Raw genomic sequence first — 17,110 nt, 5'->3', positions numbered from 1 at the left:
CTCGCAAGATTGCTATGCAATGCCCTGAAGTGCTACGATGAAGGCACGGTACCTCTAAGAATAGAGTGAGGGCACAATGACCGTGCCCTCAATGGGGAACAAAAATGTGCATGCGCCAGCGACGTCATGCTGACAACGATCAGGCAAAACCTTTTAAATGGAGCAGATTGGAATAGCATGAAAGAAACCTAGATGTAGGTGACTTCACATGTAGGTCAGGAGACTTAACTACCACTTTACGGCTTAGGTGATACTTTGTATGTTAATGGACTTTCCCTCAGTTCATCCCTCTAATTGCACTTTCTAATTGCAATTGTTCAGAATAGCTTGCAGTCCAATATAAACCTGCTCCAAAGAAACAACTAGAAAGGTAAGAAATATTTTAAAAATATATTTTTAGGTATGCTGTGCGAGTGGAAACACATAACAAGCATATAACTACAAAAATGGAAATGGACTTTAAACATCTTTACAAAATGCACGCCATAGTTATATATATATTCACAGTATAAAATCTACAAGTACATTTTATTTTTATAAGATGTGCTCTCTCATTTAAGTGGGGAAGGGAGTTTATTTTTTTTAATTTTTTTTAAATAAGCACAAGGGAGAGAACTTACATTAAATGAAAAGTGTCCCTTGTGCTGGTGCCAGCTGTGCTACTTGAAATCCACCGTCCCCTTTGCCTAATCTTATGATGTTATCATGTTTAATACAGCTAATACAGTTTAATACAGCAGTTGGGTCATAGGCACTCATCAAGAGTGGCAAGCCCTTTCTACCCCCCTCCTTTGTTCACAGAAGATGTATTATAGCTTCCATGAATGTTGAGATGGAGCTTTCATTCATGTGCCCATTCTCCATTCATAAAGTGCTTTTAATTAATGGAAGCTATAATTATAGCTTCTATGAATGGAGAAAGGGTGAGCATAGTCAGCACATTTGACAAGTGTCTACGACAGCTGTAAACTCCCAAAGCACTGCCTGCAGGGTTTGGAGTCAGGGAACAAAAGATTTTTAACTAGGATAGCCAACATCAGCACAAGAAACACTTCTCATTAAATGTAAGTTTTGTCCCTTGTGCAGGATTTAAAAAAAAAAAGTTAAACTAAACTTAGGAAAGGTAAATGATTAAAGCCCGTCTTTGCTTCATCTTGAACTCAGCGTTTTCTCCATTGCTAGTTATGCATTTCAATAATTACAGTTACATTTCATATTATTGAATTTACAGGATCAAGGTGCAAGCACAGACTCGGATTACACAGTAAGTTAATTCCTTGACCACATGAACAATTATAAAAAAAAAAAAAAAAAGGAGTAATGAACAAATTAATTTGCATTTCTGTAATTTAGATAGGTTTCCAGGACCTACTCGTGTCAGACTACCACGGGTCAGCTCTGTCCCCTCTTTCCTTTCAATTATTTTACTGAGTTTTACAAAAAGTAACATGTACAATTAACATTGTACGTCGTTCAATGATGTCAGTATGAACATGAACAATGGTCTACATAGATTTTTACCAAAGATTAACAGCATAGAGTGCTGGTCACAGCAGAGGTCCACTCTGTCCAAGATTGCCAATGTGTGCGGATTTTAGAGTTCTGGCCACCACTTACTGCCATTATAGATTCGTAGCTACAATGTAGGGCCACGATATCTGTAATTTGAGCTACGGTAAGGTAGGTGTCAGACTTCCAATGCCTGGTTATGTTGAGCCAGGCAGCTAGCAATATGTGGATAGTTATACATCTCATGTTTTGTGGGAGCTGCTCTATGGTCAGATTGAGCATGGCCAATGCGGATGTCTGTGGTAGATTATGGTTGGTAATTAAATAAGGTTGAAGATATCAGACCAGTAATTTCTTTTAGATTGGGGCATGCCCAGAGGATGTGGAGTAGGTCACCGACTTCGGTTTTAAACCACCAACAGCTATTTTTGGATTGAGTGTCAAAGGACGCTATTCTAGATGGTGTGAGGTAGTATCTTAGTGAGATTTTCTGTGTGAGCAGAACAGCCTCTTAACTGAGTATCACAGCCACAATTTATAGGCTAGTGGTTTTTTTTTTTGTCCCGATTTTAGGGGAAAAAAAACAAAAAGTTTTAAAGGAATTTTTTGCTTTTACCTTTTAGCATTATGTTCCTTCCCAGATTAAGCCTCTCCTGGGTCAGAGGACGCCTCTTATGACCTGTAAATCTCCCTTTAAGTGGATTTCCTAGGTGCAGAGATTTGTGAATGCAGTATAAAATCAGCACACAAGCATAAAAGATCTTTCTCTTCCAGGGCCACTCAGGATGAAGATTCGGCTTGTTGGGCCTGTGCGGCTCAGGCATTGTCTAGCAAATTTGAGGCAAGATGCACATACTAAGAGTTGGCACATGATAGTGCTGAACCAGGTTAAGTCTTACAATAGAAGTGCTGTGAAGAGGAGGATGTGAAGCATGTCAAAAAAAGCATCCAGGAGGCAATATGTGGTCTTGTCCTCAGATGATTCAGAACCTGGAGCTTTGGCCAGGGTTAGTCCGGTTGAACGCAGTAATGTGTGTTCTTTGAGCTTAGATGAGGATCAGGAATCAAATTTTTTTTTATTTTTCTTTTAGTTCCCTCTTTAGTGGAGGCAGTAAAGGAGGCTATGAAGTGGCAAGATGAAAGCTCCCCCCCAGGAAGTAGCAGAAATACTATCCAGATCTGAAAAAAAATCCATCCTGTCCTTTCCTCTCATTGATGAGGTCAAGAATTGTTTGAAAATGAATGGGCTAGGCCTGATAAGAAATGAAATGTTCATAATAGAAGATCTAAATTACAGTATATCTTTTCCGGGAAAAGGTTACCGACTTGTGGAACTCTGTAAGGAGTCATCCACCTTAGGTATAAAGGCTGGCTCGTCAGATTACTCTTCCGCTGGAAGATTCAGTATCGTTTAAGGGCCCCAAGGACCATAGATCAGATTTATTCTGTGATGGGAGCAGCTTGCAGGCCATCCATAGCTTTGACTATCGCGACAGCCCTAAGAGTTTGGGTAGTGGATTTGGAGTCATGGTTTTCGGAAGAAGTAGGTGAAAGTGATGGTTCATCCCCACTCCTTATGAAGGTGTCTCCGTCCAGTCCTCTCAAGTGGGAGCAAGGCTAGTTCTTTTCAGAGAAGCTTTGGCGGAAGAAGTCAATGATGCCTGGGTTATGGACATTTTCCCAAGAGGGTACCATTTTTAGAGTTTGTGAGAAACCCCCCCCCCCCCCCCAAGTCTAGTTTTTAGAAACCCATATTCCAGTTTGTCCAGTAAAATTGCAGTGCTTGTGAATATACATAGTTCTGAGGTGGAAGCAGGGAGAAGTGGTTAATCCCCCTCCGTTTCTGGTCTCAAAATCCTCGGAAGGTTTCGGACCCGTTTTGGATCTAAACTACCACAACTCCTTCATGAGGGTCCCCCCTTTCAAAATGGAATCATTAAAACTATAATTTCTATTGTGAAAGTGGGAGATTGGATGGCCTCCATTGACCTGGCAGACGTTTATCTTCAGGCTTCCTCAGGTTTTCAGTAGGATTGCACTTCCAGTTTCAGTGTCTGCCATTTGGGCTTTGCGCGGCCCCCAGGTCATTTTCAAAGATGTTGTCAGCCATTGTAGCAACCCTGAGCCTCAAGGGCATCCAGATTTTTCACTATCTTGATGACATTCTTCTGTTGGCCCTGTCGAGATCTCTTCTCCAGGAGCATGTGGCCCTCACCAGCAAAACACTCAAAAGATTCGGATGGATGATTAATTACCAGAAAAATCATGTACAGCTGTTGCAGGTCCTAGAATATCCTGGGGTCCAGTTCAATTCAGCTTTAAGTTGGTTTCTTTTTCCTCCAACTCTGGACTTCCTGGACTTTCCTCTGACAAGACAGGAGATAGCCAGTCTTTTCGAGACAGCAAGGCAGTGCATGCAGTTCTTAGATCTCCTGTCCTCCATTCCTGGTCCCATTTCAGCCCTGATACCCCAGTCATTGACCTGGTGAATGGTGTCTCGCAAATTATCATGTGGAATTCCTATGGTCTCTCCAGACCCAATAGTGGTAACTACAGATGCAAGCCTACTGGGCTGGGAAGCACACTTCCTAGGCCATCAAATTCAAAGCACACAAATACATTTTGTGTACAAAGTTCAAACATGTTAGAACTGGAAGTCATTGAATGCGGTCTTCAAGTTCAAGCATTCCAGCCTCTGCTGCGTGGTCAAGCAGTGAAGATTCTGTCAGACAACCGGACAGCAGTAGCTTACATGGTTTGTCAGGGGGGTACCAGGAGTCTCCCACTCCTCTATCTTCCAGGGTTGAAGAACATCCTAGCAGATTGGCTAAGCAGGAAGTTCATAGACCACAACAAGTGGGCTCTCAACCCGATCTTTGAAACATTGGGAAATCCTGCAATCGAGCTGATGGTGTGGGAAATTAACTTTCTACTTCCTCTCTAATTCTCCCGATACTGGGGTCTGCAAGCCTTGGGCCAGGATGCCTGGTCCAAGTCATGGAATTTCCATCCGGTTTTCTATGATTAATTATCAAGGTACTACACAAGATTCAACACAAGAGAGTTAGTGCTATAGTGATCCTTCCCTTTTGGCCCAGAAGGCCATGGTTTCCTTTGGCTTGAAGGATGAAGGTTGGTTCAGAACAGAGTGTTTTATCGGAACCCCAACAGGATGAAATTAATGACATGGAAGTTGAAAGGAGATCTCTTCAACACTTAAATGTGTTGGAGGGCATTGTGGGCACCTTGTTGCAGGCCTGAAAAAAGTCTACCAACTCGACCTACTGTCGGGTTTGAGAAGCTTTCAGGTTTATCTCGGCAGAACTGTATCTCCATGTCCCTACAGTTTCCAATATTTTGGAGTTCCTGTAAAGGGGGCTAGAATCAGGGATGTACGGTGAGGTCAGTGGCTGGTGAGGCACTGGCTTGTATCAGAGCCAGATACTCACAGGTTACATACGCCGCAAATGTTAGAGCAAGAGCAATAATTCTAGCAGTAGACCTCCTCTGTAATTCGTAACCTGTAAAAGATTTTAATGTTTAAGGTGTCACCTATGGAGATTTTTTAGGTACTGAAGTTTAGTGCCATTCCACAAGTGTGCACGATTTTAAAGTCGGGCTAACTTTAATGGGTTTTTTTTTTTTATTCATGAAAGTTTCTTTCCAAAAAATAAAAATAAAAAAATAAAAATGCGTTTGAAAATTGCTAAGCAAATACCGTGTAACATAAAAGGTTGTAACAACCACAATTTTATTCCTTGGGGTGTCTGCTAAAAACAAAATATATAATGTTTGGGGGTTCTGAGTAATTTTATAGCAAAAAAAATATTTTTACATGTAGAAGAGAAGTGTCAGAATTGGCCTGGGTGGCAAAGGGTTAATTACCATAAGTAATATACAATATATAATAATTATATTATTATTATTAACTATATATAAAAGGTAATTAACTATATTTTCAAAATCTATACTCAAGCAGGTGGCATAACGGATAAATTACTGAAGTTTGAAGTTATAACTTCAAACTTCAGTAATTTTGCAGTAAATAGATACTAAATTAAGATGTTATAATATATAGCATGCAACTATTTGGTTTAGCTTGATTAAACCAGTATCTTTCCAGCAGCAGCAGATTCTCATTCTCTCCCTTATACTCCCTTGCAGCCCAACCCTCTTAACTACAAGGAAAAAACGTGGGTTTATGGGTGTGTGTTATGTGTCCTATTTGTAGTGGTTTCCTTCCTTATTGATGGGCATTGCTTGTTACATCCCGTAGTAGGTTGACAAGTGACGGTCCAGGAATAGGGAAAATTGTTTGCCTACTTAACATCATTTTCCTTTCCTGGATCGGCCTTATGTCAGCCGGGGATTCCCCACACACAGATTCCGTCACGAGGTGGGATATTATAACACTGACTAAGGGTAACAGCTGCACTTTATAGGCTAGTTAAGCGGCTGCCCTAAAGGGGACAGAGGGGGCAGAGCTGACCCATGGTAGGCTGACATGAGGAGGATCCAAGAAAGAAAAATTATATTAAAGTATATATATATATATATATATATATATATATATATATATATATATATAAAAAAAATATATATATATATATATATATATATATATATATATATATATATATATATATATATATATATATATATATATATATATATATATATATATATATATAAAAGTATATTTTATATACATATTTTATATACAAATTATATATATATATATATATATATATATATATATACATACATATATACATACACACACACTATAGTTCCCCTCTTTCAACTTGTCTGTCCAAAGAGGGCTTACACCTACAGAAGCAGCCATGAGCTTGTTTCTCTTTCTAAAGCAGGCTCAGTTCTTTACGGTAAAAGTGATCTATGGATCTACCAGATTTTGCTCTGCAGTCTTTGTGACATCTGAGTTAAAACACAGACAAAAGCGTAACAATGGTTTATAGCACACTCCTAGTGTAGAGCAGGCTGCTTGGTAAATTCACACGTGATAACAAAAACTTGCCACCGCCCTCATCTATAGCTGGCTATCGCAGTAAGCGGCTTTGGAAAGCTAGAAACAGGTAACAACAATGTCTGGGGAATGCCCAGGAAAAACCAAAGCCTACTTACCACCAGCTCGCAGACATCCAAAATAACCTGTCTAACAGTATGCATTAAAAACGGGTTTAGTCCGCACGCATTTGCAAACGCATGCATGAGCCACGTCAAGGCACGCTGGGCTGCTCAGTGTTTCACAAGGTGTTGCTCTGTTAATTCCCTGTGTTATAGAGGATTCTAGAATCATAGTTGGAGGAAGGATGGGGCATGCAGCCTGAATATGTATGGAACTCTAGCTAATCCCTGGGAATGTGTGTCTAGTAAGTGGGGAGATAGCCCATAAATAGTCTGAGGCCTGGGCAGTAGAATGCAGTGTTCCTAGGTCCATTGCTGTAGATGGAGACCGCTTGTGCAGGTTCCTAGAGAAAGTCTTCAGGAAGATACCAGGGTCCTATCTAAGCTTAGCTGGGAAGCATATTTGCAAATCTGCATCCAGAATCAGGTTGGGTCTAAAGAAGCTCACTGGAAAGAGCCAGGGGGAAATTAGTGGGAAAGAGCCCAGTTGTCCTATGGTGGTGTGAGTCTACATCTCTCTCACTAGGAAGAGCCTGGTGGATATCTACAGGAGGCAACCAATGGTCCTGTGGCTATTATAGTAGATGACCCCAGTACTGAAAAATAGTGACTGTGTGTAGCTTTTAACTCTGTTATAAGTACAGGTTACCAACTGCACAGAGATCCTGTGGGATATTCATATTTGTGAAACGCAGCCATAAGTTTGTGTCCTTAAGTTGTTTATTGTTACAGTTTATTAGAGTATCATCGTTCCCATAAAAACCCCAAAAGAAACTCCTAGTCTGTTCTAGTGTAGGAAATGGGAAATGGAAGTGCTGAAATTTCCATATGGGGCATTCTGGAGATCATGCTTCCCAAAAATATACATACCAAGCAGATATAAAACAATATTTGTTTTGCTTTTTCTTGATTGAAATTTCGCTTTAATGGTCCTATTCATCTTACAGAATTTACAGTTCAAGTCAGAAGACATATACACAGCGCTAAAGAACTGACACACAACAAATTCTCCATGTAGTGGACAATCTTCCCTGTGACCATATTGAAAATGCTTGTAATAAAACAAGGATAACTATAACATTATGTAATATTATTGTTTTTGTTATTTTTTTACGTACGTTTTCTCCAGCTGTGAATAAAAGTAATTTAGTCACCTTGTTCCTGAGTTTCATTCTGCTGCTTTACAAGTTATGCTTAAAAATGTATGTTTAGTGTTTTTTTTTTTTTTTGTTTGTTTAATTTTGGATAGTAGGGAAGGGCTAAAACACCTGCTAGGTTATTTGACCACTTCAGCCCCGGAAGAATTTTACCCCCTTCCTGACCAGGCTATTTTCTGTGATATGACACTGCGCCGATATAACTAACAATTGCGCAGTTGTGCGACATTATACCTAAACAAAATTTACGTCCTTTTTTTCCCCACAAATGGAGCTTTCTTTTGGTTCCATTTAATCACCTCTGCAGTTTTATTTGCACTATAAACAAACGAAGAGTGACAATTTTGAAAAAATAAAATATTTTTAACTTTTTGCTATAATATCCCAATTAAAAAAAATAAAAAAAGGAATTTCTTCATCGTTTTAGGCCAATATATATTCTTCTACATATTTTTGGTTAAAAAAAAAATCCAAATAAGTGTATATTGATTGGTTTGCACAAATGTTATTGCGTCTACAAAATAGGGGATGGATTTATGGCATTTTTATTATTATTATTTTTTTTTACTAGTAATGGCAGCAATCTGTGATTTATTTCGGGACTGCGACATTGCGGCAGACAGATCAGACACTTTTGACACTTTTTTGGGATCATTTACATTTATACAGTGATCAGAGCTAAAAATAGCCACATATTACTGTATAAATGTCCCTGGCAGGAAAGGGGTTAACACTAGGGGGCGATCAAGGGGTTAAGTGTGTTCCCTAGGTGTGTTTCTAACTGTGAGGAGATGTGACTGACTAGGAGGAATAAGTGAAAGGAGCCTTCGCGCTGCTACAAAATATAGTGTCAAAGAACAAGAATAAACACAAATAAAAATAGTGATCAAGAAAGAACTACTGAAAAAAATCAAGACCTGCTGCAAAACCTAATCGTGTTCACAATACACAAAACAAACATAAGTCAAATAAAAGGTGATTTTGCGCAATAGTGTGTTAGCACTCAGCCTACATCTACAGATGACAATCAATCATAAAGTCCCAAGAACTGGTAGAAAACCAAAAACAATATAAATGGTTGAAATACAAAAATGGTTCAAGTCCATGTGTTGATACAAGTTGGTGACTTCTCCAATATATATTATTATTAAATCTAATACAATAGACAATGTTTATCCAGTAAGAAATAAGCTCACAGAACTCTCACCTCAAATCTGTATATAAGCAGCATCCCAATGATATCCTTCCCCAAATACTATTCCACAATCCTCCACTAGGGCGTCTCAGTCTTTGTATATATTTCAATGTATCTTGCACCCGGTCCAAAAGCCCAGTAATGGACACGCTGTGTCAGATCCTGTACGCTCCAATAGTGGTTTCCTTGATGAATCATGTGTTGTAACACGTAGGGAGTGGCCGGAAGTGGACATAGACCAGACACCAGAAGTGAAGGGAGAAGGCGAAAAAAAAAACGCCATGCTTTTACTCTTTTTTTTTTTTAAATATTGTTGTAAGCGTCAGATCTTTTGCACTTTAATAAAGTACCTTACGTTTTTTAACTTGCTACACTATTGGAGACATTTTTCCCTTCCCCTCCTTATGCAATTTCTACCACTATTGGAGCACATCATACCGGATCGGACACGGCATGTCCATTACTGGGCTTTTGGACCGGGCGCTAGATACCTTGAAATATAGACAAAGACGAAGACGCCTTAGTGGAGGATTGTGGAATAGTATTTGGGGAAGGATAATTGCTATCTACATCATTAGGATGATGTTTATATACAGATTTGAAGTGAGAGTTCTGTAAGCTGTGTGGCAACACGCAGGTAAAATCACCTGGTTGTATCCAGGATGGGAAATATGTGTGCCCTAGATTTAGGCTTTATGCAGACTTGTACAATTGGAGGGGAAGAGTTAATGAGCCCAGCTGAAGTAAGTGGGCTCATTAAGACCTCTACAAAAAACCCCAGCATGCTTAGGGAGATGCTCCATCCTGGAACCAGTTTTGTGTTGTATAGACTGGGGGAGTGTGATATCTGTTCTGTGTGGTGAGTTAACAGAGACAGGGACTGGTGCAGCACAGGGCTGCACTCAGTTGTTAGACAGGGAATCTAAGTGTGTAGTTAGAGGTCAAGCTGACCAGGATTTATTTTCATGTTTTATTTTTGTTTGGCTGTTATATGTATCACTGCATGTAGCATAAATAAACCGCATCTTTTGTTTTTTTGCACCTACAACGCTGTCTGCTGTGCCTGATTTTGTGTTGTGAACCCATCCAGGGGGTCACACACACCCGCTGCCGAGCTAACCCCTCACAGTTGGTGGAGAATTTTGGCAGTTTCTTTTCAATTTTTTTAAAGGCCAGCATGGAGGAGATACTGAGACAGCTGGCTCTAGCAAATGCAAATCAGCAGCAAACAAATGCGGCTTTACAAAAGAGCCTTGCAGCTCAGCAGAAAGCTCACCTGCAGAGTCTGGAAGCTCAGCAGAAAGCTCACCTGCAGAGTCTGGAAGCTCAGCAACAAGCCCAGCAGCAATCTGAAGCCCGCTTCATAGACCTGTTGCAGAAGCAAGAGCAGAATTTTCAACAGAAAATAGAGACATTAATACAGCAACGTCCGCAGACCAATGAAGCAAGTGGTTACAATAATACCGCATCCTTTGGTGTGAGCCGTTTATTGACAAAAATGACTGGAGAGGATGATCCGGAGGTGTTTTTGACCACATTTGAAAGGACTGCTGAAAGGGAAAAGTGGCCTAAGGAGCAATGGGCTGGACTAGTGGCCCCTCTGTTAACTGGGGAATCGCAGAAAGCTTATTATGACCTAGAGCCTGACCAAGCAAAAGACTATGTGGTGCTAAAAACAGAAATATTGGCACGGCTGGGTGTCACCCTGGCCGTCTGGGCTCAGCGTGTGCATAATTGGACTTTTCAGGTTGGAAAACCCCCCAGGTCTCAAATGTATGATCTCATTCACCTGAGCAGGAAGTGGCTGCAGCCAGAGACTTTGACCGCACCAAACATTGTGGAACGTGTTGTTATGGATCGTTTCCTGAGAGCTCTTCCTACTGCCATCCAAAAATGGGTAAGCCATGGAGACCCAGAAAATGCAGATAAACTTGTGGATCTGGTTGAGAGGTACTTGGCTACAGAGAACCTGACCACCTCTTCCAGGGACTCACGGACTTTCCACCCTAAGACCAGATCATTCCCAGTGGCGGGTAAGATGACTCCAAGGGGTGAGGGTGGAGAGAGTGAGAGGGTGGGAGTTCTACCTAAGGTCTGGCGGGAGCAGCCCGGGAAGCCCAGGCTGCAAGAGACAGCGAAAAAGATTATTTGCTACCGCTGCCGGCAAGAGGGACATATTGCAGCCAATTGCCCCGTTGTGGATGAGCCTATGCAAGGTGACTTTATAAGGGAGAGACGTCAGTCGCTGTTTGCGACAGTTGCATGCACTGCCATTCGGGGACCTGAGAAACATTTATGTAAAATGTGTATTAATGGTAGAAATGTTGATGTGTTGCTGGATTCAGGTAGCCTGGTAACATTGATAAAAGCTGAATTAGTTACTACAGAGGTCTCTGGGAAGAACAGGGTGGCTGTTATTTGTGTGCATGGGGACACCCGAGAGTATCCTGTAACTTCAGTGTTTTTTGAGACCCCCAAAGGTAACCTCTCTCATCAGGTGGGGTTAGTGTCTCACTTACCACATGATGCTATTGTGGGAAGGGATTTTCCAAAATTCTGGGAACTCTGGGATTGTCCTGAGCCCCCCACTGGTGCCCCTATAAACCAGGAAGATGACCAGAATTCCTCTGGGAGTGGTGAGGACTCTCCTGAATTTCCCTTGTCGGTATTGGCGGGGGAAACTCGAGAAACTGGGGAGGAGCCAACATCCTCAGATGAAAACATGCCGTCTGTGGAGTTTTCGGATCTTGAGGTTCACAGGGAAAATTTTGCCACAGAACAGTTAAAAGACCCCACCCTAATAAAGGCACGGGAAAATGTGGTGAAAATAGATGGCGAGTTAGTGAACCCAGATAAGACTTGCCCTTATCCTTACTTCACTATGGAAAGGGACCTGCTGTATCGAGTGGCTCAAAGGGCAGAAGAAACCATTGAGCAACTTGTAGTGCCCAAACCTTACAGGAAGTTGGTGTTAGAATTGGCTCATGGGCACATTCTGGGAGGTCATCTGGGGACAGAGAAAACCAGAGAGAGGGTATTGCAGAGATTCTATTGGCCTGGGGTCATGAAGGAAACAAAAATTATTGTTCCTCCTGCCCTGTGTGTCAGAAGTCGGCACCTATGCCACATTTCCGTAACCCGCTGGTACCTCTTCCTATCATTGAGGTCCCCTTTGAAAGGATCGCAATGGATTTGGTAGGTCCAATAATTAAGTCCGCCAGGGGGCATCAGTACATTTTGGTTATATTGGACTATGCCACCCGTTATCCGGAAGCAATTCCTCTCCGAAATACCTCGGCCAAAACCATAGCCAAAGAGCTATCTCTTGTTTTTAGCCGTGTGGGTATTTGTAAGGAACTGCTTACGGACCAAGGTACACCCTTTATGTCCCGGGTTATGAAAGAATTATGCAAGTTGTACAAAGTGACGCAATTGCGTACATCTGTGTATCACCCCCAAACAGATGGGTTGGTTGAAAGATTCAACAAAACCCTTAAACAAATGTTAAAGAAGGTGGTGGATAGAGATGGAAAGAATTGGGACTGTCTAATACCCTATCTAATGTTTGCCATTAGGGAGGTACCCCAATCCTCTACGGGTTTCTCACCCTTCGAGTTGCTCTATGGGAGACACCCAAGAGGGCTGCTGGATATCGCCAAGGAAACTTGGGAAAATGAGAGTTCTCCTCACAGGAGCGTGATTGAGCATGTCGCCCTGATGCAAGATAGAATTGCACAGGTAATGCCAATTGTAAAGGAACATTTAACCCAAGCCCAGTTAGCACAGCAGAGAGTGTACAACCGTGGGGCCAAGACCCGTACTTTTTCCCCGGGGGATAGGGTCTTGGTGCTAGTCCCTACGGTTGAAAGCAAATTTCTGGCCAAATGGCAAGGTCCATATGAAGTAATTGAAAAAATTAGTGAGGTGAACTACAGGGTTAAACAGCCAGGAAGGCGAAAGCCGGAGCAGATCTATCACGTCAATCTGCTGAAAGCCTGGAGGGATAGGGAATCCCTAGTCGCAGAGACTTTGTCACAAGTACAGCCTGATTGCTTAGTTCCTGAGGTTGGAATAGCAGACACCTTATCGAAACCCCAACAACAGGAGGTTAAAGAGTTTGTACTTCGTAACAAAGAGATTTTCTCTGAGCTTCCGGGACAAACATCTGGCGTAGAGCATGACATTATCACCCCGCCAGGAGAAAGGGTAAAACTAAAACCTTATAGAATACCAGAGGCCCGACGGGAGGCAATACGTGGGGAGGTTCAAAGGATGTTGGAATTGGGTGTGATAGAGGAGTCCCAGAGTGACTGGTCCAGTCCTATCGTACTAGTGCCCAAACCTGATGGGAGCTGGCGGTTTTGTAACGATTTTCGACACTTAAATAAAGTTACAAAATTTGACACCTACCCCATGCCGCGTATAGATGAGTTGATTGACCGGCTGGGAACAGCCCGATATATGACAACTCTTGATCTCACCAAAGGCTATTGGCAAATTCCCCTGGCCGAGTCGGCCAAGGAGAAAACTGCGTTTGTAACCCCAGATGGGGCATTCCAATATAAGAGAATGCCGTTTGGGTTACAGAATGCACCGGCAACATTCCAGCGGAAAATGGATAAGATTCTGAGGCCCCATCAGAAATATGCTGCAGCTTACCTGGATGATGTGATTATCCATAGCACAGACTGGGTCTCACATTTGCCGAAAGTACAAGCAGTCCTAGACTCTATCCGGGAAGCTGGGTTTACGGCCAATCCAAAGAAGTGTACCATTGGACAGGAGGAGGCCAAATATCTTGGGTACACTATTGGGAGGGGGGTGATAAAACCCCAAGTCAATAAAGTCGAGGCCATACAGAGTTGGCCACGTCCCAACAGCAAGAAACAGGTACGAGCCTTTCTGGGAATCGCTGGCTATTATCGACGATTCATTCCCCATTTTGCTTCTCAGGCTGTGCCCCTCACCAACCTGACAAAAGGGAAAGAGTCTGTCATGGTTAAATGGTCCCCAGAGGCTGAAGAAGCATTTCAGTCCTTAAAAACAGCCTTATGTAGCCAGCCAGTGTTGTACTCACCAGACTTCTCTAAGGACTTTGTTGTACAAACTGATGCATCAGACGTTGGGTTAGGAGCAGTGTTATCCCAGGTCTGGAACGGGGAAGAGCACCCAGTCATTTACCTCAGCAGGAAGTTGAAGTCCCATGAGGTAAATTACGCCATGATTGAGAAGGAATGTTTAGCAGTGAAGTGGGCTCTAGATTCCCTTCGGTACTATCTGCTAGGTAGGCACTTTGACCTGGTGACTGATCACGCTCCTTTAAAGTGGATGGCTCAGAACAAGGAGACCAATAGAAGGGTAAATAGGTGGTTCCTGGCCCTACAGGAATTTAACTTTACAGTTAAGCATCGCCCTGGTGTTAAAATGGGGAATGTGGATGCTTTGTCTCGGATACATGCGTGTCTGACTGCTTGTGTTACAACCCCAAGGTTGAAACAAGAGGGGGGGTATGTGGCAACACGCAGGTAAAATCACCTGGTTGTATCCAGGATGGGAAATATGTGTGCCCTAGATTCAGGCTTTATGCAGACTTGTACAATTAGAGGGGAAGAGTTAATGAGCCCAGCTGAAGTAAGTGGGCTCATTAAGACCTCTACAAAAAACCCCAGCATGCTTAGGGAGATGCTCCATCCTGGAACCAGTTTTGTGTTGTATAGACTGGGGGAGTGTGATATCTGTTCTGTGCGGTGAGTTAACGCCTGTGTGGCAAACCTCTACAACAGAGACAGGAACTGGTGCAGCACAGGGCTGCACTCAGTTGTTAGACAGGGAATCTAAGTGTGTAGTTAGAGGTCAAGCTGACCAGGATTTATTTTCATATTTTATTTTTGTTTGGCTTTTATATGTATCACTGCATGTAGCATAAATAAACCGCATCTTTTGTTTTTTTGCACCTACAACGCTGTCTGCTGTGCCTGATTTTGTGTTGTGAACCCATCCAGGGGGTCACACACACCCGCTGCCGAGCTAACCCCTCACAGCTGATACAGATTGTTTATTGGATTGGCCTTAATGATAAGATATATTGGAGAAGTCGCCAACTTGTATCAACACACAGACTTGAACCATTTTTGTATTTCAACCATTTATATTGTTTTCAGTTTTCTACCAGTTCTTGATTGATTGCCAGTTGTAGTTGTGATCTTGCGCAATAGTGTGTTAGCACTCAGCCTACCTTTTAGTTCACTTTTGACTAGAGGAGGAGCCAGATAGTTGTTCCAACTTAGTAGGAATAGACAATCTCTTTCTCCTCCCCTATCAGAACAGGGATTTGTGTGTTCACACAAACAAATCCTCGTTCTGTCTCTTGCTCCCACGATTGCACCTGCCGGCCACACACATCGTTCCCCCTCCACCCCGCGCTGTGCAGCGAGTGCACACACGTGCCTACTATGGCTCTTAAAAGGAGCTGCCTTATATATACACAGCGATTTGTGCAGGAGAGCCATCCTGCCGCTGTATATGTACAGGAGCCGGTCGGGAAGTGGTTAAAAACTAAGCTAAACTTGCTAAGAGAGGTCCGTGGTGGCGTTGGACGCGGCTAAGGCATTTGATTCAGTGGAGTGGGGATATTTGTGGGACTGCCTTAGACGATTTGGGTTTGGGCCAAATTTTTTAAAGTGGGTCCGGATACTATATTTCTCTCCGGAGGCGCGTGTGGCGGTAAACAGTTGCCTGTCAGGTCCTCTTCCCTTGGGGCGGGGGACCAGGCAGGGGTGCCCCCTGTCCCCGCTCTTATACGCCCTGGCGGTGGAACCGCTGGCTATATCCCTCAGGTCCAATACACTCATTAGGGGCCTTAGAGCGTGGGTCCATAACGGAGACGGTGAGCATGTACGCAGATGATATGCTCCTGTATCTTGAGGATGAGGGGCCCTCCTTGAGAGCTGCTCTTAGTACCATCGAAGACTTTGGTAAACACTCGGGCCTTACTATTAACTGGGCAAAGTCGTTAATTCTCCCCATCGACCTCTCTCCGCTGGAGCGTGACGCGGCCTCCCTCCCCTTGTGCAGAGTGTCTTCCATTCAGTACCTGGGAGTCCAGATTACTAGGGATCCCTCCGATTACATAGTTCATAATATTGAACCCCTGATCTCATATTTGAAAACTAGGACTCAATCCTGGGCCAGACTCCCCCTTGGTGTAATGGGAAGGATAAACTTAATCAAAATGATTCTCCTGCCCAAGTTCCTATACAAATTCTGGCAGGCTTCTACTCTTATCCCCCTTAAATATTTTAAAACCATAGATACTATCCTTAATTCCTTTGTCTGGGGCTCCGGCAGACATAAGCTGGCTTGGAATACACTTAAGAATCCTACCAATATGGGGGGAGCTGCACTCCCCGACTTCCACGCCTATTACATTGCTGCCCAGCTCTCCCACTTCTTTCACCTACACAAAGCAGACGCTTCTAGGTACCAAGCACTACTCTGCGGAATGCCTAATAGCTGTGCCCATTCTACCCTTCAGGTTCTATTTAGGGGGAGGGAGTCTAATAGGAGAGTGAAGAGTTATGCCTCTTTGCTGATTTAGCATAGGCGGGTATGGGGCATCGCACAAAAGATGTTGGGGGCGGACTGGGTGCACTCCCATACACCCCTGTGGTACAACTCTCAGCTGAGGGAACTTCGGGGGCTGCCGGGTGCACCTGTATCAGGTCGTCACCCCGTTGGGGGTACGTAGTTTTCAGACGCTACAGAGAGAGTTCAAGATCCCCCCGCATATGATTTTTCGTTTTTCGCAGTTATCCCATGCCCTTCGGGCTCCATTTGAGGGGGGATTCCCTGATCCCCAAGAACTGTCAGTAGTGGGTACTATAGTTGGTGAGGAGCCCACGAAACTAATATCTACTCTATATGACTCCCTTAGAAGACGTGCTGTAGCCAGACTTACAGAGGTAGCAAGATACAGGTGGGAGGAGGATGTGGGCCCGCTTGAGAGTGAGGAATGGGAGGAGATCTTGGATAAGGTTAAGCAAGTTTCCCCTAGGATAACCGACAGACTGACTCAACTGTACATCCTACATAAATCCTATCT

General features: G+C 43.0%; 1 protein-coding gene across 4 annotated transcripts in view; it reads left to right on the top strand.

Annotated features, from left to right (window-relative positions):
• Nucleotides 1–7,815, top strand: part of LOC143934012 (uncharacterized) — a 33,715-nt gene extending 25,900 nt beyond the window's left edge. For 2 of the 4 annotated variants that reach the window (XM_077457242.1, XM_077457238.1), the window contains 2 exons: nucleotides 1,232–1,264; nucleotides 7,605–7,815. In XM_077457242.1, coding sequence (XP_077313368.1) covers nucleotides 1,232–1,264; nucleotides 7,605–7,652 — 81 coding nt within the window. In that variant the 3' untranslated portion in view covers nucleotides 7,653–7,815. Of the gene's footprint in view, nucleotides 1–321; nucleotides 371–1,231; nucleotides 1,265–7,604 lie in introns of all 4 variants that reach the window. The other 2 variants (XM_077457240.1, XM_077457239.1) reach the window with 2 other exon arrangements.
• Nucleotides 7,816–17,110: the final 9,295 nt, after the last annotated feature.

Source organism: Lithobates pipiens, unplaced genomic scaffold, assembly GCF_037356315.1.
Source record: "Lithobates pipiens isolate NorthernLeopardFrog02 unplaced genomic scaffold, aLitPip1_a1.2 Scaffold_27, whole genome shotgun sequence".
Classification (NCBI taxonomy): domain Eukaryota; kingdom Metazoa; phylum Chordata; class Amphibia; order Anura; family Ranidae; genus Lithobates; species Lithobates pipiens.
Note: the sequence above shows the minus strand (reverse complement) of the source record. Positions and strands in the feature narration are given on the sequence as shown.